At 42.6% G+C, this 25,075-nt stretch overlaps 1 protein-coding gene across 1 annotated transcript; it reads left to right on the top strand.

The window, feature by feature from the left end:
• Window positions 1-367: 367 nt before the first annotated feature.
• On the top strand, window positions 368-24,121 carry smg1 (SMG1 nonsense mediated mRNA decay associated PI3K related kinase). Its single transcript, XM_077734344.1, has 64 exons — window positions 368-600; window positions 1,980-2,131; window positions 2,201-2,353; window positions 2,438-2,574; window positions 2,657-2,715; window positions 3,049-3,262; window positions 3,370-3,495; window positions 3,589-3,661; window positions 4,043-4,140; window positions 4,204-4,377; window positions 4,488-4,709; window positions 5,009-5,110; window positions 5,365-5,655; window positions 5,981-6,111; window positions 6,210-6,371; window positions 6,468-6,586; window positions 6,672-6,759; window positions 6,841-6,942; window positions 7,076-7,216; window positions 7,481-7,707; window positions 7,836-8,035; window positions 8,111-8,272; window positions 8,360-8,514; window positions 8,700-8,833; window positions 8,911-9,222; window positions 9,310-9,451; window positions 9,571-9,721; window positions 9,904-10,024; window positions 10,210-10,455; window positions 10,571-10,722; window positions 10,857-10,980; window positions 11,142-11,286; window positions 11,377-11,515; window positions 12,009-12,227; window positions 12,342-12,522; window positions 12,612-12,773; window positions 12,877-13,082; window positions 13,187-13,341; window positions 13,431-13,653; window positions 13,733-13,979; window positions 14,206-14,435; window positions 14,537-14,782; window positions 14,878-15,016; window positions 15,127-15,236; window positions 15,466-15,684; window positions 15,771-15,964; window positions 16,047-16,219; window positions 16,842-17,121; window positions 17,207-17,476; window positions 17,592-17,826; window positions 18,047-18,258; window positions 18,425-18,581; window positions 18,664-18,853; window positions 18,935-19,209; window positions 19,348-19,557; window positions 19,650-19,787; window positions 20,001-20,153; window positions 20,237-20,416; window positions 20,560-20,787; window positions 20,853-21,064; window positions 21,134-21,234; window positions 21,877-22,050; window positions 22,176-22,282; window positions 22,821-24,121. Exons 1-64 carry the CDS (start codon window positions 524-526, stop codon window positions 22,896-22,898), a joined length of 10,935 nt encoding a protein of 3,644 aa, XP_077590470.1. The 5' UTR covers window positions 368-523; the 3' UTR covers window positions 22,899-24,121.
• Window positions 24,122-25,075: the final 954 nt, after the last annotated feature.

The raw sequence follows: 25,075 nt of genomic DNA on the forward strand, positions 1-25,075 counted from the left end.
ATTTTATGCTGGGTCCCTCTGGTGGTGATAATGTCAATTACAATATTATTTCCAGATGTTACCAAATGGGATTAAATGTGTTTAATTATCAGAGTACAATTAAATAGTAAGTAAACCTAAGTAAATCCTGTTGAAATTAACTATAAATTATCTTGAAATTAAACACAAACTAATAAAGAATAAAAATATACCAAATTAAATTAAAAAACATAACAAAATAAGTCAATTTAGAAAAAAAACTGAAACTAAATCAAACTAAACTTGAAAAATCCAAAACTGCGTTGTTACAGTGCAATGTAATTAACACCTGCAACCGATAGGGGCGCTAAGCCACCCAAAAGCACCATTTGACTGCTTCTTCCCGCACGAAGAAGGCTAACCAAACACAGCCACAAGCTAACTAACAACGAGTTAACTTGCAACCGATCTGCGATACTTGACATTGTAAAAAAGTGAAATATAAGACCGGGGTACTCCGTTAACGTTACCGCTGGAAGCGGGCCATGCAGCTTCCCAAAAGGTAATGAGCCGGAAAGCCTTCAGGTCTCGGCTCGGCGGTGCCCACAAACTGCAGCCACACCGGAATGACTGGCAGCCCAGGTTGGTGCTCTCATTTGGGGATCACTCGCAAAAATAGATCGCTGTGATTTTGGGGCCTACGCCCAGTTTCTTCGGGAAGATCACCCACATTTGATGGAAGGTGTCCCGATTTTTAGCCACATGTTCACCCAAACGTGGCCTAGTATTGGCCTGGGAGAACATTACGTGTTCACTCAATAGCCCGTCACTTGTCTAGTTTAGGCGGTTTTCAATCTATGTGTGCAGCCTTGACATGGTAATGTTATGCTAGCCTTTCTTTTAAAATAAAATTTAAAAAAAAATGTCATGCCATGCAACTGACGCGCAATTTTGCTAGACATCGGATTGCAAAATGTGCGTTAACGCGTTAAAAATTGTGACAGAAATGCCTTTGTTTGGAGCTGGCGCCTAGCTAGCTTTTGCGGCGTGTTTCGGTATACAAAACACGTGTGGATGCAATTTTAACAAAATGTTTTTATTTTTTTTAAATATAGTGTATGCGTTTTTTTTCCAGATCGGTTATGATTATGGTAAATGGGTTTGAAATCATTCATAGTCTCCAACGGGGTTCAACATGACAGGCCGTAGAATATACACTATCATTTTCGTTTCACCAAAAACTTGCAAAAACCGGCTCTCATCTCTTTTGGAAGAATCCTCCCATATCATTGTCACCCGTATTTTTGTATGCTCTTGTGTATTTATAGCCACGATAATATGCGGCTGATAAGAATGCATTTCCTATTGAACTATGACCAGGTGGAAACAACATTCACAAAGTGACTGAATGCCTGAATAAAATGGTGCTTTTTGTAAATATTTGGATCTAAAAACTGGGACTTTTGGCTGATTTAATTTGATTCTGATTGAATCTGATTTTTTTTAGAATAACTCATTAAATCAGATCAAATTATGTGGTTATCACATCGAGAGACGTATCTTCTAATTGCAAACAATTGCACCAGCTGGGTTTGCTAAACCATAAAATAAGGGTGTCAAATTTAATTTTGTCACCTGTTTCTGTTTGATTGTAATCCAATATGATCTTTTTATTACATTTGAAACAAATTAAATGATATCTTCTTAAACTAGAGGTTGCTAAAAAGCTTTGTTCAACAATTATTCAAACACAAATAAAAACTAAAATCAATTTTGCATTCTGCAACCAAAAATTGATACATTCAGGTGTCTGATCTACAACAAAAATGCCTGATCAAAAAGAAAATGTCACCGAATTACATTATAAAACTCGCCTGAATGAATATAAAACAGGCAGTTATTTGTGTTTCAAGACTTAACAAACTCACAAAAATCTTGATGATTGTAGTTCATCCCTTTTATTTTCTTTAACATGTTGATACCGTCATTTGTATTTATTTTTAAAATATTCTGCTCTACAGAGTTGATAGTGTGCCATTCATCGAAGACGGAGTGAGGTCCAGAGAGCCCAGTTCGGCAGCACATTCTGACACATTGCCCTCCAGCTTGGCTGAGCAGCAGCCAGTGGTGCCTAGCAATGCCTATGCTGATACAGATGCCCTCCAGGAAGAGGGTAAGACTCATAGAAAAAGCTTTTTCCAATAAATAACAATTGATACAGCCTTATGTTTACATCACTCAGGTGGATTTGAAGCTGATCAAGGTGTCTGTGATACTACTTTTGGTTGGAAGTCGCTGGGGCAAGAGTTGAGGCCAAATGACGTGACGGCGGATTTAAACTCTTTTCAGCATGGAAACCGTGCTTTAGCTTCAAAGGACATGAGAAAATCGCAGGGTGAGGCCCTTTAAGGGGGAAAAATAATATTGTATTGTAGGTTATTGTTTGCATAGGTGTTTAAATCATTTTTTGGTACCGTAGACAGAGGGATGGCCCACTCGGATGAGTCTCGGTTGGCCAACCTCTTGCGCCGAGTCTCAAGGGAGGACGACCGTGATCGACGGTTGACCACCCTCAAGCAGTTGAAGGAATTTATCAGTCACAGTGAGAACAAAGTGGTCAGTAAGAATGCCAATTTTGTTTAAAAAAATGACTATCACAAGTTAAATGACTAAGTGTGTATATTTTGTTTTCTTGCAGAACTTGGTCAAACAGTTGGACACCATCCTCAGCACTTTGAATGATATTTTGAATGAGAGGTAAGATGGACTCTGACATCGGACGTTTGGTCGCCCGGACGTTTGGTCGCCCCGGACGTTTGGTCGCCCGGATGTTTGGTCGCCTGGACATTTGACAACATGACAGAGTTTACTGTTGAAATCAGCTCTCAAAATTATATTATGAGAGAGAGAGTTTAATATCTAAATATCTACTGTTGAAACCAGCTCTCAAATTAGATTCACCCGGGCGACCAAACGTCCGGGCGACCAATGGTCCGGGCGACCAAACGTCCGGGCATCACTAATACAAGATTAGTGATCGTTTTGAAAGAAAGAATTCTAATGTATTTTTTTTCTTTTTATGCGTAATAGTAGTAAGCTGCTTTGGGAGTTGCGGCAGGATGCGGCAGCCTGCTTGGGTCTTCTCTGCACGGTGCTCAACTACGAGGCGGAGCGCATCTTCAAGTGGCTTTTCCTCAAGTTTGCTGCTAGCACGCGCGACGAGGTCAAGCTGTTGTACCTTTTAGCAACACACCGTGCTTTGGAGGCGGCGGGGGAGAGAAAGGCTTTTACTCAAGTTGTGCAGGTGACTAAAAACACACATTTGAATTTCGCCTACCATTTATTTGCTTCATACTGTCATAGTTTTTTTTAATTTTTTTGGGGTAATCTAGTTTGTTTTCTGTATTACAGTTGGTCATGGGCAATCTGCAGTCCATCTTGGAGAATGTGGACACTCCAGACCTGCTTTGCCAAAGTGTCAAGTGTATTTTACAAGTGGCCCGTAGCTACCCACATGTCTTCAGCACCAATTTCAGGGTGAGTTTGTTGGATGGTGAATGATGCTGTTGTATACAGAGTTCAGTATCATTACTCCATCTTTGTGTCCTGTTTTTATTTTAACTCTATTAGGACACAGTGGATATCTTGGTTGGCTGGCATATTGACCACACTCAGAAGCATTCGCTAACTCAGCAGGTATCAGGTCAGTGAAATTTCAGATTTTTAAGGTTTTATGTCTTCTAAATGTTCCCCAAAAAGTTAGTTCTACGGGTAGAAAAGAGAACCTTGAATTTGACCAAGTTACATTTCAATTAAAATACAGTGGTACCTCTACATATGAGCTTAATTCGTTCCGGAAAGAGCTCGTAACCCATTGAAATGGACTAAAACAAATTAATTCGTTCCAACTCTCTGAAAAACACCAAAAACAAGATATTGGATTGAATTTTTTTTTCATTTTTTCTAATTCGCGGTGTGTTTTCTGGTCCATGTGTGAGAGGAACTCTTATGAAGAAATCGTTCAGTACTCGTAGATATCTGTTATACATATTATATCATGTTGCCTTTTTTTTTGTACTCAAAGCCTGGCTACAAAGTCTGGAGCAGTTCTGGGTGGCAGATTTAACTTTTTCCACCACACTTCTGGGCCAGTTCTTGGAGGACATGGAAGCATATGCAGAGGTAAATTGTGCACTTTTAAGCCTTTTTTCCCAAACTAACTGACTGTCTTGGTTTTGTTTTTAGGATCTGAGCCACGTGGTGTCAGGCGAGGCGGTAGATGAAGACATTCCACCGCCTGCCGTGTCTCTACCAAAGCTGGCAGCTCTTTTGAGGGTATTCAGTACAGTAGTTCGCAGCATCGGGGAGCTTTTTAGCCCTATTAGAGGACCACCCATCACTGAGGTCTATGTCACTGATGTAAGAGCAATACACGTCAAAAATATGTGATTATCCTGGTGTTTTAAATGTACTTTTTAAAAATATAGATGTAGTATACAGAGTAAATTATTTTCCTCTTTACCTTTCAGATTCTTAACCGTGTACTGGGGTGCGTGACCACAGCCAAGCAGGTCCAGTTCTCCGAGGCAGTCCTCACTGCAGGAAATGAATGTGTAGGCGTGTTGCTGGCTAGCATGGAGCCATGTGGACAACTAATGGAGACAGTCTTGGCCTATGGCTTGGACCAGTTGGATTGCTGTCAGATTTGTGGGTCAGACTACAACTTGGCAGTACTCGGTCTTCTCACTCTGGTATGATCACCTTTTTAATTTGATTACATTCATTCAGGTCTTAAAATTGGGGCCCAATTGTTGCCCACTGTGCAATATTAGCAAACCTCCATTTGTAGTATTAGTGTTGGACTCACATATTTTGAGATGAACACAAAAATAAATGGAAATATTTTAAATTAAATAACCAGATTAAAGTATTATGTTTAAATACTACCTTATCCTTTATTTTTTGTAGCAGGTTTTATTTACTAGAAGTTTAATTTCCAATGTAAAGATGAATTTTTAATGTTTTTTGAATTATTATTTTTAATTTTTAGATAGTGGAACAGATCAACACAAAGCTGCCTGCTTCGTTTGTAGAGAAATTATTGGCTCCTGAATCGTCACTACTGGAGTTGCGTTTCCATCGAGAGAAAGAGGTTTGTCACTCATATAAAAAATGCACAAGCATAGAATTATTAAGGATTACAATAGGTTTGCACCCATGTCCAAAGTTTCCTCAAAACTGTTTGGAATACTGCTGAATTCTTACAATCTCAGCTCTTGTATTGAACTCTATTTAAACTAGTGAATGTAATTTGACTATTTATCTTATTTTATCTTCTTTGTCTGGATTTTATTATTTTCAAATGAAGTACCAATGCTTTTCCAATTGTGTATGGCCATTCTACAGGTGGTGTCAGGTGTACACGGGGTATACCAGGCCCTCCTGAGCCTGAAAAATATTCCTACACTAGAGGCAGCCTATAAATTGGTATTAGGAGAGATGGCATGTGCCCTGTCCAGTGTTCTTGCAATCCTGGATCTGACAAGTGGACCCCTGCCAGCTGATAGCCCCTGTTTCAGCATTCAGCATGCTGCTTTCGCTTCAGTCAGCCTAAACCCGGAGAAGGCACAATTTATTCTCATTTTCAATCTCAGCACTCTCACCACCATTGGAAACACCAAGAATTCACTCATTGGGGTAAGATACACTATTTAAATTGTTCGAGGAATTTATTGGGCACTCATAGTTTTGCACCTTAGAATTAAAAATGTCCTCGTATGATTTCCTTTAAGACAATTTCCAATTATTTTACAACCCCTGGGATTAAAAATTTGAACATATTATGGCAATTCTACCCAACTCCAGGTGGTTCTTCATCAATAAAAAGCTCACAGTTCACCACCAAGCAAAATATCAATACTAAAACAATGGATCTATAAAAGCCTGGTTTGAATGAAGTAATGGACTGTTTATTTTTTTTTCATTGTGTAGTTATTTATTATTTTTTTTACCTTTTTATTAGATGTGGGCTTTGTCTCCCACGGTCTTTGCCTTGCTCAGTCACACATTGATGTTGGTACACTCTGAGTTAGCAGTCTTCTACCCTGCCATCCAGTATGCTGTGCTCTACACACTTTATTCCCACTGCACAAGGTAATAATATCAGTTTATTTGTTTTTGGAAATGCACAATAATGCCAAATCCACCCAGAAACTCTGGTCTCATCTCTCCTACTTCTCTTTCTCCATTAGACACGATCATTTCATCTCATCCAGCTTGTCGTCATCTTCACCGTCTTTGTTTGACGGTGCTGTCATTAGCACCGTCACGACTGCCACCAAGAAACATTTCAGCACTTTGCTCAACCTTTTGGGCGGACTGCTGGTGAAGGATCATCTCTACCCTGAAGCCAGGTTTTTGTCCTTTTCATGCTCTTATCTTTGCATTATTCCCCCAAAAATAGGATTTTGACCATAAAAAAAATTTCATTTGTTATGTTTACCTATCAGGAGGTTGTTGTTAACATGGGCTCAAGAAATCTCTTTACTGATGAAAAAGTCAGACACCTACACCCCACTCTTCTCCTTACCTTCTTTTAACAAGTTATGTCGTGGTCTCCTGTCCAATGGTAAGGCTTGTTTTTTCCTTGATGCCCCATAAATGGATGCTTGTTAATAAAAGGTGTTATTTTCCTTTCTTGTTTTACTATGTAGCCCTGAATGAGGATCAAAGTGTATGCCTTCAGACCTGCCATAGCTTACTCATCCTCTCCTCATCTTTATCTACAGAGCTTTTGCAAAGGTAATGATGATGATAATGATGATAATAATAATGGATTCCAGAATATGACCTTACTGTTTACTGAATTTCACTGGTTTTTAGGTGCGTGGATGTGTGCAGAGTCCAGCTGGTCCACTCAGCTGTGAGGGTGAGGCAGGCCTATGGCAAATTGCTAAGGACCATCCCACTGGATGTTTCTTTAAGGTAACATTTGCAAGTACAAAACACTTTTTATAGGGATTGAACTTTCTATATAGAATATGGCCAATGGTATGTGTTTGAGCCTATCTGTTTATGTATCTTTTTGTATTTTGCTAAAAATCGTTTTTGTCATTAGCAACCACAGCCGCCCAGAGATGACTCAGATATCATTAGCCATCCGTCACCACATGAGCCGAGCATCAAGCAGTACCTTACACCCCCAGGACTTCAGTGATCTCATCAGCTTCATCCTATACGGAGTACTGCACCGTGGAGGGTATGTACTATAAAAGCAAGCTCAGAAATTCTCTCAGACGATAAATTCTGTGTATCCAAATCCAGACATTTTGTGTAACCTGTCAGAAACCCAGTAATGTGTATATATACCATGGGCTTAACTCAGGTTTGGTAGGAAGACTTCAATCTGACATGTTTTGCTTCCACAACACTTTCTACCAAAAAACACTGATGTGTTAAGGTTAACTGTATGTTTATGTCAGTGGACTAAAACCTAGGCTTCTTGTCTGTTTTTTTTTTATAGCAAGGATCCATGGCTGGAGCGACTTTATTACAGCTGCCAGCGCCTAGAGAAACGGGATGGTCGAGGTGGTGCTGATGGAACACGTCCTGGTGTTGTGCCCAGAGCCCTGTTAAAAACTGAAGTGGTGCTTTGGCAGTGGGCAGTGTGGGAAGCTGCCCAGTTCACTGTACTGTCAAAACTGCGAACTCCACTTGGTCGAGCTCAAGATACCTTCCAGACTATTGAAGGTGATACCCAAGTTGTTGCTTGTTTTTGAGAAGTTGACTTTGGCAATAAATTCCAAAACGTTCAAGACTTTCAAGGATATGGAATCAATATCAAATAGCTAAGGCTCACCCTGCTATTTTTTTTCAAGGTATGATCCGTAGTCTGGCCGCCCACAGCTTAAACCCAGAGCAAGATGCTGGAGTATGGGCTGGCGCTGGAAGTGACGGAGATGGTCACCATTCCAATCAGCTCCGCATCACTCTACTGCTTCAATACCTTGAGAACCTGGAGAAGCTCATGTATAACGCTTATGAAGGCTGTGCTAATGCTCTCACTGCCCCACCTAAGGTAGATGGTCAAGTCTCACTACATAACTGCAATTTAACCAATATGAAACACTCAAATTTCTTCTTTTTTATTTAGGGTATCCGAACATTCTTCTACACCAATCGTCAGACATGCCAAGACTGGCTGACGAGGATCCGCCTATCGCTCATGAGGGTCGGTCTCCTCTCTGGACAACCAGCGGTGACTGTTCGTCACGGGTTTGACCTTCTTGCTGAGATTAAGAACAACAGCACTCAGGTAGGAAAAAGGATTTAGTCACCGACAATTTCATCATAGGGCTTTCATAATGCAAATTATGTATTTTTTTTTTTTGGTTTATGGTAGGGTCCAGAATTAGAGATTCCTCTAACATTATTGGCAGAGGCTCTTTGTGAGCTACGCTGTCCTGATGCCATACAAGGTCTTGCTGCATGGAGCCTCTCAAACACTGGCAAGAGTCTCAGTTGGTTGTCCTCGGTGGCTTTACAAGCAGAAGGACGGTAATGCTACCCTGAAATATTTAAATGTATTGTTTTATTTTTTAATACTGTGAATGTTTTTTTCTTGGGCTGTAATCCCCAATTAGATATGCAATTTTCCCTTCATTTGCTATGCAAGCTAGCTTTTTTTGAATGGAAAATAAATAGTTTGGGGTGTATTCTGACATATGTGGTTTTACCTGCAGGTTTGAGAAAGCAGCTTTAGACTACCAAGATCAGCTCTCTGCAGTTTCAGGAATGGACTGTAGCATCAAAAGTTCTGACTGCTACTTACTCAAACTCTCCAGCAATACAAACAGCCCCAAACATACAAGCAATGGTAATGCATTGTTATCAAGTGTCTTGATTGCCATTATAAAGACGATTTTAACCAATTTTGTATTTTTCCCTGAATAGGTGATGGTAGGAAGACTGTCCTGCTGAAGTCAAATGAGTGCTCTCCTGAGGTGGCCAATCTCCTGGCTAACAAAGCATGCCAGTGCTATGTGGCACTTTGTGATTGGCCTTCAGTCAAAGAATGGCAGTCCACTGTTCATAACCTGAAACAGAACTCCACCAATCTAGCCGGCATCAACCTTAGGGCTGATTTCAACTACATTCAGGCCTTGAGCCGGTTTGAGGACGGAGATTTGACTGAATGTGGTGCTCAACTGGATCTTCTGCCTGGAGAAGACTTCACTTTGCTCTCCGGTAGCAAAGACAAGATAGGTGAACTAATATTTGGACCAATACTGGGCTTCCAATCGTTTCCTGAGTATCTGATCAACATTGCATGATTATCTGTGTCTGGTTTAGATCTAAAGAGGTTTCTGACCTCATTGAGTCCTGATCCTGCAGAACTTCAGAGAGCTATTGAGGTGCAACTCCTCCGTAGCGCAGTTAGTTCCCTGGCAAAAAACAATCAGCCACCAGACCAAAGGGCCACTATCAATCAAGAGTGAGTACAAAAAGGGGCTTAGAAATTGTGGTTCCTCATTCAGATCTTAACTTATTTTTCTTTGACAGAGTACTGCCAAATACTTGTGTTATAGTCTAACATGTCATGTATTTTTACAGTACATTAGTACGCTGCTTGAAACAAACTGGGAGGATCTGCCTGGGTCCTTTACGCCTGTCAACCCTGACCCTCTCCGATGCCTTACCCACCCTTCCTACTTTGCAGCTTCACTGCACAGTTACTCTCGAAAACACGCTTTCAGGACAAGAGGCAAGTACCCCACTATGTTTCTGAAAAACGGGTTTGGAAGAATAAATTGTCATTATCGTGTCATTTTTCGAGAAAAATCACTTGTGTGTTGATGGAATGAAAAGATCATCCGTGTGAATTGTTATTCAATAGTTGTCTTGGAAGTGGGATTCATTTGTGGCTTCTGTTTGTTTTGGCTGTAGGACTCTGTCATTCCTTTGAATAGTGAGGCACTAAGCTCATGTAAACAACAAGATGTCCAACCTTTCCTGCAAGCACTCAGATACACTTTTTTCCAGAGACAACTTCTCAACAAACTAAGAGGTAATATAATATTCGTGACCGGACGTTTGGTCGCCTGGATGTTTGGTCGCCCAGACGTTTGGTCGCCCAAATATTTGAATTCTTAAAATTTAAATCAATGAAATGTCAATTATACAATACAGTAGAAATATACAATTGCTCATAATAGAAAAGCTTCTTATTTAATTTTTTTAATCCTCTTCTAGGTTCTTGTCCTTCTACTGATGCCCATCTCATGGAGCTTTGTTTGACAACCGTAAAGTTTGCCCGAAAAAAAGGAAACATTGCCCTGGCGTCCCGCTTGCTCAGTCAGTGTTGCGATGGAACCCGAGACGAGGACCCCGACGACCAATTGCTACAGGCCTTCCGGCGCCTGACATTGGAGGGCACGCTGGGAGAAAAGTGGGGTCCAGAGCTACAGATTGAGAAGGCCAAAGTAGTGAGAACTTCAGGTGAAAAACAGAATCAGTAATAATTAAAAAGAAGCATTTGTGTATTTGGTAATTGGGTAAAATCCTGCCTGCTTATTCACAAATCACGTGAAACTGTTTTCAATCCATTTTACAGGCCAATCGATGACAGCCATGGAAATGCTGAGCAGGGCTGCTTTGTCATATTGCTACATGGGGAAGAATGAAGGTGCAGCTTGCCGCTCACTGCTCACGCTGTGCAAATGGCTATTGGCTGATTGGAAGGACATGATACCCCAGCTTAAACTGGTACACTTCTTAAAACGTCTACAGTGGCATGGTCATCTTTTATAAAAAAAATAATAATAATAATTTGAGATGCAGGAGTTTTTGTTTGTTTTTAAACAAGCTAAATATGTGCACTGTGCTGTTTTTTTCTAAAGGTTGTCAAGCTAACAGGGGCATCAAATTCATCTAGCATGTCACCTTTGTGTCAGAATATTTCTTCTCTCCTGGAGTTTCCTCTTGTGGAACAAAGCATCCCTCATATCACCACGGAGACCTCAGGTAAATTTGCTTGTGGTTGTATTCATGCATACAATTGTTTTTAAGGAGCCCATTTTTTAAGTAAAGTGAAGGGAACTCCACATTTTGATGTGATCTAGCTAAACTAATAATGATTACAAGAATGAGGTGAAAGAATAACAAAGTGTCTGATTTCTGCTTAGTGAGTGTTGGTGTTGGGGAGCCAGATTTTGTCCTTGGACAACTCTACCAACTCTCCACCAGTTTAGCTCCGGAGGTTGCCAAATCCTGGGCAGCATTGGCCAGCTGGGCATACCGCTGGGGTAGAAAAGTTGTTGATAATGCCAGGTAAGTGCATAATGGCGAATATATAGATACATTTTATAGTGATTACATTTGTAGACCCTCCTCACATTGCAATTGTATTTTTTTTTCTAGCCAAGGTGAAGGATTGCCTCTTCTTTTGGGAGAAAAGAAGGATATTGAGGAGCTTCTGCCTGTAACTACAAGTCAAGAAGACAAAGAAACCATTTTTAGTATTCTTGGCCAAGCCATGTGTCGACCAACTGGAATACAGGTAAGAGTTTATTCACATTGACAAATTGACAAAATGACCGGACGTTTGGTCGTCGAGTGAATATAATTTTGAGCTGGTTTTAACAGTAAACTGTCATGTTGTCAAACGTCTGGGCGACCAAACGTCTGGGCGACCAAACGTCCGGGCGACCAAACGTCCGGGCGACCAAACGTCCGGGCGACCAAACGTCCGGGCGACCAAACGTCCGGGCGACCAAACGTCCGGGCGACCAAACGTCCGGGCGACCAAACGTCCGGGCGACCAAACGTCCGGGCGACCAAACGTCCGGGCGACCAAACGTCCGGGCGACCAAACGTCCGGGCGACCAAACGTCCGGGCGACCAAACGTCCGGGGCGACCAAACGTCCGAGTACCCATTGACAATGACCAATTGGGTTTAGATTGAAAACTTTTATCAGTTTATCATAGAATTAACCAACTGTTATTGAAATGTTATCCAGATTGCTCTAATTCTATTTGTGATTTACTTTAGGATGAAGACATGGCGCTCCAGCAGGAAGATGATGAGGATGACATGGTGGATTTAATATGGCGACAACTAACTGCATCATGTCCTTGGCTGGCAGAGGCCGGCCAATCCGTCGCGGATGGGCTTATTCGTGTTTGGAGACGGGTGGTGGATCGAATATTTGGGCTCTACCGAATCTCTTGCCAAGCATATTTCACTTTCTTGAAGCTCAACGCAGGCCAGGTGAGATGCAGGGAAATCAGCTCGTTTCAGGATTCTCAACCCTGGAGCTATACATGTCTTGTGAATTTAGAAACAAGACCAATTCCAAAAAATAATGTTCATGATTGTCAACAGGTCCCTATTGATGAAGACGACCCCAAACTCCTGCTGTCCTGTCATAACAGCAAACAAAGTAACGATGACGTGATTGTCATGGCAACGCTCCGTCTCCTCCGTTTATTGGTCAAGCATGCTGGGGAACTGCGGGAAGGGCTCGAGCTAGGTTTAGCCTCCACGCCAACAGCACCCTGGAGGAGTATGCCAAAATTTTCTCATCACTCCCATGTTAACTATTTTTCTGATAAATTGTACACAGTTTAATATTTTTCTCTCGCTCTCTCCAAGGCATCACACCACAGCTATTCTCACGTCTCAATCATCCAGAAGCATATATACGACAAAGCATATGTAGCCTGCTGTGCCGAGTGGCCCAGGACTCCCCGCATCTGATCCTTTACCCTGCCATTGTGGGCTCACTCTCACTAGGAGGAGAAGCTCAAAATGCAGGTAGGCCTCTCAAGTTTTATTTTTTTTGTGTACGGCTCATAACTCAATATAGTTATGATGTTATAACGATCATTGTCTTATTAAAAACTGGGGATTCTAACAGGGAGCAAACTGCCATCCGCTCTGCCCACATTTTTGGGGAGCATTCAAGGAGAAGGCCTTGGTGAGCAAGAGGAAGAAGAACAACCAGAAGGTGGCGACAAGGGAGACGTTGCAGAAGAACTTAGTCAAGACCAAGCCATGATGCAAGATTGTTACAGCAAGATAGTGGAAAAGCTTTCTATAGCAAACCCCACCATGGTGCTTCAGGTAAATAGTTTTAGCAAATTCTGACATGAACTTCATTTATGAACAGATGACACAGTTGTTGTCATTTCTTGTTGAGATGCTAACTAGTAATGCATGTTAACCAGGTTCAGCAGTTAGTCGGTGAGCTACGCAGGGTGACATTACTCTGGGATGAATTGTGGCTGGGAGTGTTGCAACAGCAACACATGCACGTCCTGCGGCGAATCCAGCAATTGGAGGACGAGGTCAAGAGGGTTCAAACCAATAATACTCTCCGCAGGTTAGCTTTGCTCCCAATGTTGCCATTTATACTTTTTTTAATGCAAAATTAAGTCAAACTAAACAATTTTTTTCTCCTCTGTGCATTAGGGATGAGAAGATAGCAATAATGCGGGAGAAGCATTCTGCTTTGATGCGGCCTGTAGTATTTGCTCTGGAACATGTTTGTAGTATCACATCAGCCCCTGCAGAGACACCACATGAGACGTGGTTCCAACAAACCTACGGTGCAGCCATTACGTCTGCCCTCGAAAGGCTAAGGAACCCTCACAATCCTGCCAATCCTGCTAGTAGCTGGCTCCCATTCAAACAGGTGTGCTTTTAAAAAAAAATCTTAATAATTTGTCGCCAGTTGGAACTCTGAGGATTTATCGTTGTGTTCTTTGTGTCAGATTATGTTGAGCCTGCAGCAGCGTGCTCAGAAACGAGCTAGCTATCTCCTTCACTTGGATGAGATCAGTCCGCATCTGGCGTCCATGAATGCAACGGAGATGGCGCTGCCTGGAGTGGTGTCTGCTTCAGATACAGTCACCATTCAGAGCATTGGGAAATCCATAACCATACTCCCTACTAAGACTAAGCCAAAGAAGATTTTCTTCCATGGCTCGGATGGTCAGAATTACCCATATCTTTTTAAAGGTAAACAACTTTTTCTAAAAACTTGTATCTATCTATAAAAGCATGAGTGAATAAAAGGGTTGGTTCAAATACTTTGTGATTAAATATACTGATTTTATTTCCAACATTTCTAGAAATCCCTAAAATTCAAATTTTCCTGATTTAATGTTGGCTAAAACCTCATTAAAAAAGAAGTTAGATCATTTTTCACAATAAAATAACAAAGTGTCATCTTCCCATCTCTCAGGTCTGGAGGATTTACATCTGGACGAGCGCATCATGCAGTTCTTATCAATCGTCAACACAATGTTCACCAAAATCAACCAACAGGAGCAACCACGTTTCCATGCACGCCATTATTCTGTCACCCCACTTGGTACACGATCTGGACTGATCCAGTGGGTGGATGGAGCCACGCCACTCTTTGGTCTATACAAACGTTGGCAGCAGAGGGAGGCTGTATTGCAGGCTCAGAAGGTAACAGACACTGAATATCAAATATTCACATGGTTTTGTAATGCCTAGTTGCCTAATTTAAGAATCTATGTACTTTAATTTTTTCCCTGACCTATACATAGGCCCAAGACTCGTTCCAGCAGCAGCCAGTAGCTCTTGTACCGCGTCCTAGTGAGCTCTACTACAGTCGCATCGGACCAGCTCTAAAAGCAGTCGGGCTCAACTTAGACGTAACGCGCCGTGATTGGCCTCTCGGTGTCATGAAGGAGGTGCTTAAAGAGTTAATGGAGGCTACACCTTCCAATTTACTGGCGAAGGAGTTGTGGTGTTCATGTACCACACCAAGTGAATGGTGGAGGGTCACTCAGGTGATTTTATATTTTATGGATGTGCATTGTTATGCCTTCATTTCTTAAGGGTTTTTTGGGGTGGTTGGTTCATTTATGTTCTTTCTTACTTTTAGTCTTATGCCAGATCCACCGCTGTCATGTCAATGGTGGGATACATCATCGGTCTTGGTGACAGACATCTTGACAATGTGCTCATTGACATGACCACTGGAGAGGTTGTACACATTGATTACAATGTGTGTTTTGAAAAAGGTAAGCGCATGTATTCATGTTCTTTCCTTACTTTGGAATTGATATCTGACTGCTTTGAGAGTCAAGCAGCCACTGGCACTAAAGTAAATGTAAAATTTACTGTTTGTTAGGGAAGAGCCTTCGAGTCCCAGAGAAAGTACCTTTTAGGATGACACACAATATTGAGAGTGCACTGGGAGTTACTGGGGTGGAAGGCATCTTCAGGCTCTCGTGTGAACAGGTAAGTCATATCAAATGTATATGACAATACTAAAAGTAATTCAAGTTTTCAGCATTTGCTTTAAAGGTATCTAGTGCTATCGAGTTTTGTACACGGGTACAATGTCTAGACTAGACCATGGTTTTAAGACTGACTATTTATTTTTTTGGTCTTATTTCAATGCAAAAAATGTGATTTTATATTCGAGTTGATGCGGTACGTTGTTTCTTAATAAAACACTCATTTTTAGGTCATTCAAATGATGCGCCGAGGCAGAGAGACGCTACTGACCCTGCTAGAGGCCTTTGTCTATGATCCCCTGGTGGATTGGACTGCTGGGGGAGAGGTGGGCTTTGCTGGTGCAGTGTATGGAGGAGGTGGCCAACAGGCTGACAGCAAACAGAGCAAGCGGGAGATGGAAAGGGAAATCACACGCTCACTCTACTCTTCTCGTGTAGCCGAGATAAAGGTAAGGCCCTCCAAAAATTGAAAGTAAGAGTACTAGTTTTTTTATACATATAGAACACGGAGCTTACGGTGTACATTTTGTATAAGGTCAACTGGTTTAAGAATCGTGACGAAATGCTGGCTGTCCTGCCACAAGTGGAAGAGGCCGTTGAAGAGTACTTGGTCCTCCAAGATCTTCTCTGTCAGGGAGAAAAACTTCAGGCCAAGCTTCAAGAAGAGCTTACCTTCCTGGAAGGTGCAGAGAACCATCCAGAGCATCAAATTGTCACTCTGGAGCAGAGGTATGAATGATAGATACATTGAAAAAAGGACAATGCTGTCACAATGTGTCACTGTTTTCTCATAGAATTTCTTTTTGCTTAGATACGCTGAGCACACACAGCTGCAATCTCGACAGAGGACCGTACAAGAGGCCATTCGAAGCAAGCTGGCTGACCTGGATCAGTGGATATCTCAGTATCAAGCTGCCTTTTCAAACCTGGAGACCACACAGCTTGCTGCTCTATTGCAGGATATTAGCAGTACCATCGATTTAGGTGAGTTACTATGCAGACATTGATATCACTACCATTCAAGTTATTCAGGGCCACATTTTACTGGTACTGGGACGTTTGGTCGTCGAAAGTTTGAAAACCAGCTCTCAAAATTATATTCACCCGGAAGGCCAAATGTCCGGGAGACCAAATGTCCGGGAGACCAAAAGTCCGGGAGACCAAAAGTCCAGGAGACCAAAAGTCCAGGAGACCAAAAGTCCAGGAGACCAAAAGTCCAGGAGACCAAAAGTCCAGGAGACCAAAAGTCCAGGAGACCAAAAGTCCAGGAGACCAAACGTCCCGGAGACCAAACGTCCCGGAGACCAAACGTCCCGGAGACCAAACGTCCCGGAGACCAAACGTCCCGGAGACCAAACGTCCCGGAGACCAAACGTCCCGCAGACCAAACGTCCCGCAGACCAAACGTCCCGCAGACCAAACGTCCCGGAGACCAAACGTCCGGGCACACATTTTACTTAGTACACCCCAGACTGGGGCTCAGTTAGACAACAAGTTATGACTACTCATTATTACGCCCAGTGGCAATTGGAGACTTTGATAAAAAAATCAATTCAAATGCAACACAAAAAATATAGATGCATTAATAATTAAATCACCCCTCCAGGTCCTCCTAGCTACGTGCCAGCTACAGCCTTCTTGCAGAATGCAGGTCAGGCCCATCTGATTAGCCAATGTGAGAGTCTGGAGGGAGAGGTGAGCGCCTTGCTCCAGCAGCGTCGTGGAGTCCTGCGGATTTGCTTGGAACAGCTGCATAGCTACGCGACGGTGGCTTTGCTCTATCCACGGGCCAACCTTCTGCGCCATCGAACACACCAATGGAAGGCGTGGTTGGATGAAATGCTGCGAGCCATGACAGTAGAACACTGCCAAACTATCTACAGACAGTAAGCACAGCACAACCATGATTTCTTTTCAGCATCTTTTGATACAAACCTTGGTTTGACTCTTGGGGTCTCATTTTCCGTGCAGATATGAGGTCTTGTTTGCCCCTCAGTCCAATGCAACCTGCCAGTTCATGTCCAATTTGGAGTTGGCTCTTCAGAGGCAGGTGGCAGACACCAATGAACGTGTGATGCACCAGGCAGAGCGGCTAAAAGCTGAAGGCACCACTGCCTCTGCCTGTGAGGAACAGCTGAAGGAAATTGAGCACTGCATCGGCGTCTTTCTGCGGGAAAATGGGGAGTCGGGCTCGCTCAGCCTTGCTGGAATCATCACATCTGCACTCTGCTCACTCTGCAGGTTCATTGAGTTTATAGATTTATAATAGATTTCGGTCATGGATATTGAAAATTTAAATCTGTACCCCACTGTTCTGGATAATATAAGAAGATGATTTACCAATGTGTTCATGTAGGCGCAACTTTGTGATGGAGAGTGCGGCGGCCAGTGCTGGAGAGCAACTGGTAGATCTTATGTCTCGGGATGGAGCTTGGTTCTTGGAAGAACTTTGCAGCATGATTGGAAACGTCAGCGCTTTGGCAACACTGTTGCAGCGCTGCCCTCTCCTGCCCAATGATCTGGAACTCCCATCGCCCTCCGCCACTATCCAGGCTGTTTACCTGGCCAATTCTGTGTATACATGCTTGCAGGTAATGCAGTAGTCACATAGCATTTTAAATAATCACAATTAGATTATTTTCCTGAATCTTTAGCCCTTATGTTAGATTTGGCAACTGACTTTGTAACTACCAGAATGTACTTTAGAACTATTGTGTGCTATTTTTCGGTCTTAAGTTTTTTGTATCATTTAAGGAAAAATATTAACATGCTTATTTTTAACTTTCCCTCATCTGAACTGTAAAATTGAAGGAGCTGAACACCAACTTCCGTCAGATCATTTTTCCCGAGGCTTTGCGCTGTATGGTTAAAGGAGAGCCCACTCTGGAATCCATGTTGGCAGAATTGGAGCAGCTGGTGGATCAGAGTTCCAATGGCCTTGGCTTGCAGGGCTTAGTTGACAGTCTTTTGGCCACAACTGGTCTCGATCATGATGGACACAACCAATGTTTGGACATCACAAGGTAAAAAAAATAAATAAATTAAAAAAACTATTACTACTAAAGTAATAATATATATTTGTATATGTATACAATATATTTGTAAGTAGTAGTTGTTCTGTGTGCGCGAAAACGGGTTTTTGCAATTTCATATTCAATGTATTGTCATGAGTTTTGTTTTTGCACTCAGAATGTTACGAGCTCAGTACTCTGAGCTCATCCAGCCTCGCTGCATGGATGCCACTGGTCGGGACTCGCCAAAGATGTCTGCGGGTCAAATGCTTTTGGTGGCCTTTGATGGAATGTTCACTCAGTTAGAAGCAGCCTTTAGTCAGCTGACTGAAAAGGTTTGACTTTATATTATAATAGGACTATCGCACAAAATACTAACGTTTAAAGTCTAATGTTTAATCACCTCCTTATCCTCAGTTGAGTTCATTGGACGTGCCACCATCATGGAGGAAGGTGGATGTTCTGAAAGAAGCACGTGCTGCCCAGCTCCATTTCTTTGACAGCCCGGCTCAGCGGGAACTGATGGATGACGTTTTCTTCCTAAAGAGACTACAAACAATTAGAGAGTTCTTCAGAATATGCTCCTGTTTTGCTCAGACTCTCTCAGGTAAGATTTTTTCCCCCACAACCATTAAAAGTGATGGCTATGCACTAAGTTCTGTATTTTCTGGAAAACCTGTTTATCCAGGGCCCTGTGCTGATGAACTGTTGACATCAAACGGACCAGTTGGTTTAGGAAAACCATTATACAGACAGACAAACGCTACTGGTTCAAGTGGGACCATAATCAGCGAAGAACAATTGACTCGCCCCATCAAGGCCTTCACAGCTGAATTTGTGTGGCAGATGCTCATAGGTCTGCCCAGCCAAGCTCTTGTCCTGGCCCTCTGCAGCACCCTGTCTGCTCTTAATCTGGACGTCGTCTCTCAAGTTGAGGCTAAAGATTTTGGGGCAGAGAGCAAGGTACATGTGCCACCCGGACGTTTGGCCGCCCAGACGTTTGGTCGCCCGGATGTTCTGTCATTCCCCTTGGTGTACCTGACCTCTCAAGGCACACCGCTTAGAAACCATGGCACTAAACCCCGCTTTTTGTCTCGCCAGGTGTCTTTGGATGAACTTTGTAAGAAGGCAACGGAGCAGAGCCTGGCATCGGGTCGTGTCTCCCAACTGCTGCTCAACAGATCCACGGTGCTGGCCGCGTCTTACGACACGGCCTGGAAGAAATTGGACCTCTTGCGAAGGTTGGATGGCAACCTGGATGCCGCAAAGGCCAGTCTGCAGAGGATTCAGCTGCATGTTGCTATGTTCCAGGTAGTCCTCAGATGATACATTCAACTTCTTATTGCTTGCATTGAGTAACGCTTACCAAGGCCGACTTGCTAATGTTTTAATGTTTCCTTCAGTGGCAACACGAGGACATTCTGGGTCCAAATAATCAGACACTAAGTGTCAACATTCCCCCTCGCGCCGTCATCCTCGGCAATATGAAGAAGAAGCTGTACAAGCTAAGTCAGGATGAAGGAGCCATTGTTGCAGTTCAGGTGGGTGGCGTAATAGACTTACTTCAATGTTGACGTGTTTTGCTAGCAGGTGTATTAATGATATTACTAACCCCAAACTTACAAAAATCCCACTTTGTAGCAGAATTACTTTATAGTTCAAGTTTATATATATTTTTGGGGAATCTGACATGCTCCCTTACTTTAAGATAGCCCTGGTACATTGAAATATATATATTTTTTGATCTCCTACAGGAGAAGCTTTCATCATTGGAGGCCAGCATTGAGCAACGCCTTAAATGGGCTGGCGGTGCAAACCCAACACTGGCCCCAGTCCTCCAGGACTTTGAGATGACCATCAGGGAGAGACGTGCCACCGTGGCCAGAGAAAACCAACGAGCAAGCCAGGTGCCTTGGCTCAAAAGGCCTCTTCATACGAACTCGTGCAAGGCAGACAACTCGTCCTAACCGTGTCTTCTTACCTTTTTTAGGTCACTTTCTTGTGTTCCACCATCCTGAATTTCGAAGGTCTTCGCACCAGATCACAGGAGGCGCTTAACATGGATGCGGCTTTGTTCGAGTTATTGAAGCGCTGCCAGCAGACTTGTTCATATGCAGCCCAGTTTAGTAATTCAGTTTCCACGCTGGAACTCGAGCTATTGCAGAGGCTGGTGGGTCTAATATAAGATATGATACATGACACTTTACTTTGAAAGGGTTCTTGTTTTCCCATTTAAAAAAAATGCTATTTAAGACGTGGACAGAGTGGCACAATATTAATATTTTTTTCCCTCTCTACAAACTATCCCTTCAGAATCCAGTGCTCGATCTACCAATAGGAAGCCCCGATTGGCTGTCATGTGCCCACAGACAGCTGGAAGAAGAGCTTGTTACAGAGCAGAGAATGCAAGAGGAACGCGAGCAGCAGTTGGAATCTTGCGCAGAAACTCAGCAACTCCTCGTTGACTCTATTAAAACTATTTTATCCAGCCACAACCGCCAACTAGCAGATGTCAAGCACCTCCTTCGAGCCATGGCTAAGGTACTTTCTGTTTAGCGTTGTATTATCGTTGTTTTTTAAATCCACAACGTCTGCTTAAATCTCAGGATGAGGAGGCGGCGCTGGCCGATGGGGAGGAGGTAGCGTACGAGGGTAGTGTTCGGCATTTTTTGATGGAGTATAAGGCGTGGCAGGATAATATCCAAGTGGTGTTATTCACTGTTATCCAAGCCAGTGGGCAGCCACGGAATCAAGAGCAACTGGAATTGCTCGAAGAGATCCCCGCTACTGTAAAGGAGCTCCATTCCCAGAGTCAGAGGTAAGGTTGAGGTGTGGCCCAATTCTATTGGTGATCAGGTTTTAATTCCCTATGCTTGTCTCACTGCAGTGTCTATAATGGCCTGGTGGGCTTTGCCTCCCCACTGGTGACAGACAGAGAAAATGAATGTGCAAGTCCTGTGTCGGTACCACAGACCACTTTTGCTGCAGGTATGACATTCGGGACTTAAAAGACCTTATTTCTTCATATGCCTATTGACATAATATTTAAAAGGGTAACTTATGTTGATGTTCCCGTGACAAATTTGGTATGCGAAAGGTTTATTGACTGAGTTTTTACTGTGGTTTTGGTAAGAATTTGATCTAAATTGCAAAAAACTACAGTAATCCCTCGTATATCGCTCCCGTTAACCTGTTTTTTTTCCGGATTTGTATCAAGCGGAGAGGAACTATTTCACTGTGATACAGTATTTAAAATATTTACATTTTAATATATACATTTGGATATTAATGGTTGGGTTTGTAAAACAATATAAGGAGCAGGCCCAGAAAGAGTGAGACTAATTTAACGGAAATACATTTATTACCAGACTGCAGGATGGGGAGAGTTCGAACAACTGTGAACCATAATATTTGAGAGATTACTGTTAAAATGTTACAAACTGTTTTTAAAGTTTTTATGGATTAGTTTTCCCCCTCTGTCAGTAGGGGGGGTTATAGGACAGGACATAAACCTTCCTTTTCTTCCGGTCCAACTTTTTTTCAGTCAAATGATTATTTTTCATTTGTTTCCATGTGGACTAAAGAGTTTGAATATTGAATGTTTAAGCTTGAGTTTCTTTTGTGCTTCAGCTGTTCGATGCAGTGGGCCGAAGACACAGCCAGAATCCATGTCCCAGAATGCACGAAAGGCCCCGCCACGTAACCCGGGAACCCCCACTGACACCCCACCCAGCACACTGATAAACAGCAAAGGCCTTAACCCCAGCCCCAAAAGGGCTGTGCGTGACCCCAAAACCGGAAAAGGTTTAACAACCACTCTGCACTCCAAAACAAATACAAATAATCAACCCGATAAAGTGGCACATACTATATCATAACAACAACACATTTGTAATTCATATTTAACTGTTTTTTTTTTTTACCTGCAGCTGTCCAGGAAAGGAACTCTTATGCTGTTAGTGTTTGGAAAAGAGTGAAAGCCAAGCTGGAGGGCAGAGATATCGATCCAAACCGGAGAATGAGTGTCACTGAGCAGGTCAGTTTTAAACTTCACTTTTCGCTCAGTTGAATTTTACAATTTCTCTTGTATAAGACCAATGTTCCCTCCTAAGATGCGCTATTGCACACTACTCTCGTCTTCTCTGCGCAGCAGCAATCATATGGCGCGCAGTAAATAAAATCCAAACATTTTTTTTTTACCCCTTTCCCCATGATGGCACAGTTTAAGCAGCAGCCAATGGCAGTAGCTCTGTCCACTCTTATGTTTTTTGTGTTTTACAGCATGTTTTACATGAAAAATTAGAGGGAACATTGACATGCACCTGCTTAAGGCAAGTGTGATACTGGCGACCAATGATGATGTCACTCACACTGGTAATCAGTGCGCTCAGGGAGGTTGTCTTTCTGCCCAGACCAACCAAAAATTTGAGGGAACATTATATAAGACGCCCCCCGATTTTCAATTTTCACCTCCATTGACGGTTTTAGTACAAATGTGTTACCTATGGCCAATGACCTTTAAATTTAAAGTGCTAGGTAGCACTTTAAAAACTTGAAAAATGGTTTCCTTGCAGGTGGACTTTGTCATCAAGGACGCCACCAACATGGACAACCTAGCCCAGCTGTACGAGGGCTGGACCGCCTGGGTGTGAACGCGACACGGCGCCAGCGTCATTCATGTCTTTGGTCCAGCGAAGTGCTCGGAGATCCACTAGAGTCCTCGTGGATCTAGGGCCACTCTCTCGGGTGTGGGAACAGCAGCACCCTGGCGGCCACGCTGCCAAGAGGAAATGGAAAGCGGAAGCTTAGCCCCGCCCTCCCAACCTTCCGGGCAGCCGTACCGGGCCAGCCACCCCGTAACACTCCCGCAAAAGCAAAAATAGGCGATCGGGCCAACGCGACGCTTTAATGGGTCTGTCTTTTGCCCCCCCAAAAACCTCCTTTTCTGGGGTTCCACCAACTGGCAATACAATGCCAGATCCAGGGTGGGCGGGGCATGTGTTTGGCGAGCGGGGATACCCCCCCCTACCACCACCTTACCTGCCACCTCTGCAGCCCATTTTCAAGTTGTACCCCAAAACATCACCGCGTACCGTCGAGATGGTTTTAAACTTAGCCCAACCGAGTTCAGGACCAAGCAGGAAGACAGCCATTTTCCCATTGAAGCCCACTGCCAGGTGGGCGGGACTTCGATGGGGGCTCCAAATGGCTTCTTTGCATTGCCCAACCTGTTCTCTTGAAAACTCTTGCCTCGACTGGGTTGCGATATCGATTGCCCGTGGGCCACTTGAGGGCCTAAATGAAGGTTCTCTTGAGGGTTCTTTTGAATCCAAGGGGGGCGGGGGAGGAAAAATCAACAAACAAACAAAGAAAACGTAATTCAAAAACCTGTCCTTGCCTCGATCGAACCATCAGATTGTTGTTCAAAGTCATTTGTCGCTTGGGATGGTTCTTGGTGAACTTCTGTGTTAAAACCAAAGCACCAAGTCGTGACTTTGCAGAGAAAGGACACTTTAAAAAGTGAATTAATTCATTTAGAGACGTCGTAGTTCTTTCTTCTGTGCTGTGTGCATCTTAATTAGTAGTCTGTGTCGTGCTTTTGTGACAATTGGTCTTTCCAAATAACAAATGTAGTAGCAAATGTGTAGAATGTTGCCGCCCCCTTTTTTTTTGTTGTTGTTGGGACTAGCTCTTGCTTTTTGCTCTCTTTTTAACTAGTAATTAACTCCTTAGTCCTAGTGCTCGTTTTTTTATTCATCTTGACTTTCTAGTTTAACCATTTTATTGGGCGATATGATGCTTTTGGGTGATGGTGAAATGTTTTCTTAAAGCTTTTCCTCTGTTTGACTCCAAATAAATATTCAATTTAGAAGTGTTTTGTTTGAAATTGCATGGTTTTTAGGACAACAATTGAAGATGGTGTCAGGAGAAGTGGATGCAGTTACTCTGGTGTGGTAAAATACATTCAAATATTAGTAATATTTGACTAAAGTCATTTTTTTTTAAATTGTAATTTTAGAGTTTTTAGCTTTTTACTAATTTTCTGATGTGAATTGAATGCATTTTTGTCTGCAAAAGCCTTCACTTCTATTTTTTTCCCTTTCATATATGTTAAGTACTATCAAAAATGGATTTATTAATAGGTAAATATCAAAATTCCTTCAAGGTGAAAAGGTGCTACACAATTATTTAACTCCATTGGATTGGACATCTAGCTTCATGAAACACAACCAATAATTTAATGTAAGTATTTTTTTAAAAACATCATTTATTCATGAAAAGCTGAAATCCTGCATTTGCATGACTACTAATTTTAACTATAATTTTTTTGCAGCTTATCTAATCTAACCATTCCATACCATTGGAGGGGTTTGCTCATCAACCAATAAGGTTGAATTACTCCTGCCAAATACAGAGGTATATTCTTCTGCCAAATACAGAGGTATATTCTTCTGCCAAACCCTGTGAGGTGGGGGTGCCGGAGGTGGACAATCGGCCTCTTTGTGATGCCCACCGTTTGCACTGAGGTAGCCTCAGTCTTACTGCCATAGTGCTTGGATGGATGTAGCCCTTCTCTGGATTGCAGCTCCCAAATAACAACTTAAAATCGGATTCTATCCCTCGGAATCAAAACGGACTGCAACATCTGAAAGGTAGGCTTCTTTAAATGTCATGCTTAACAATTAAAGTTAAAAAATAGAAAATCCAACAATTTTTAACACTTAGGTGCTTAGACAGGTTTAGTACTCTGTTCTGAATTGGGCAAACATTGACAAAGTGAAGGCAGAATTCGGTATACGAGCATTTAACATGCTTTATTCCAGCATTC

The sequence above is a fragment of the Stigmatopora nigra genome, chromosome 15, assembly GCF_051989575.1.
Source record: "Stigmatopora nigra isolate UIUO_SnigA chromosome 15, RoL_Snig_1.1, whole genome shotgun sequence".
Classification (NCBI taxonomy): Eukaryota; Metazoa; Chordata; class Actinopteri; order Syngnathiformes; family Syngnathidae; genus Stigmatopora; species Stigmatopora nigra.

Bases quoted from the DNA above. Each gene is read 5' to 3' on its own strand.
- smg1 (XM_077734344.1), top strand. From the start codon at position 524: ATGAGCCGGAAAGCCTTCAGGTCTCGGCTCGGCGGTGCCCACAAACTG. The intron at 2,716-3,048 runs GTAAGATGGACT...TATGCGTAATAG, and splicing joins AATGATATTTTGAATGAGAG to TAGTAAGCTGCTTTGGGAGT. The intron at 6,587-6,671 runs GTAAGGCTTGTT...TTTACTATGTAG, and splicing joins TCGTGGTCTCCTGTCCAATG to CCCTGAATGAGGATCAAAGT.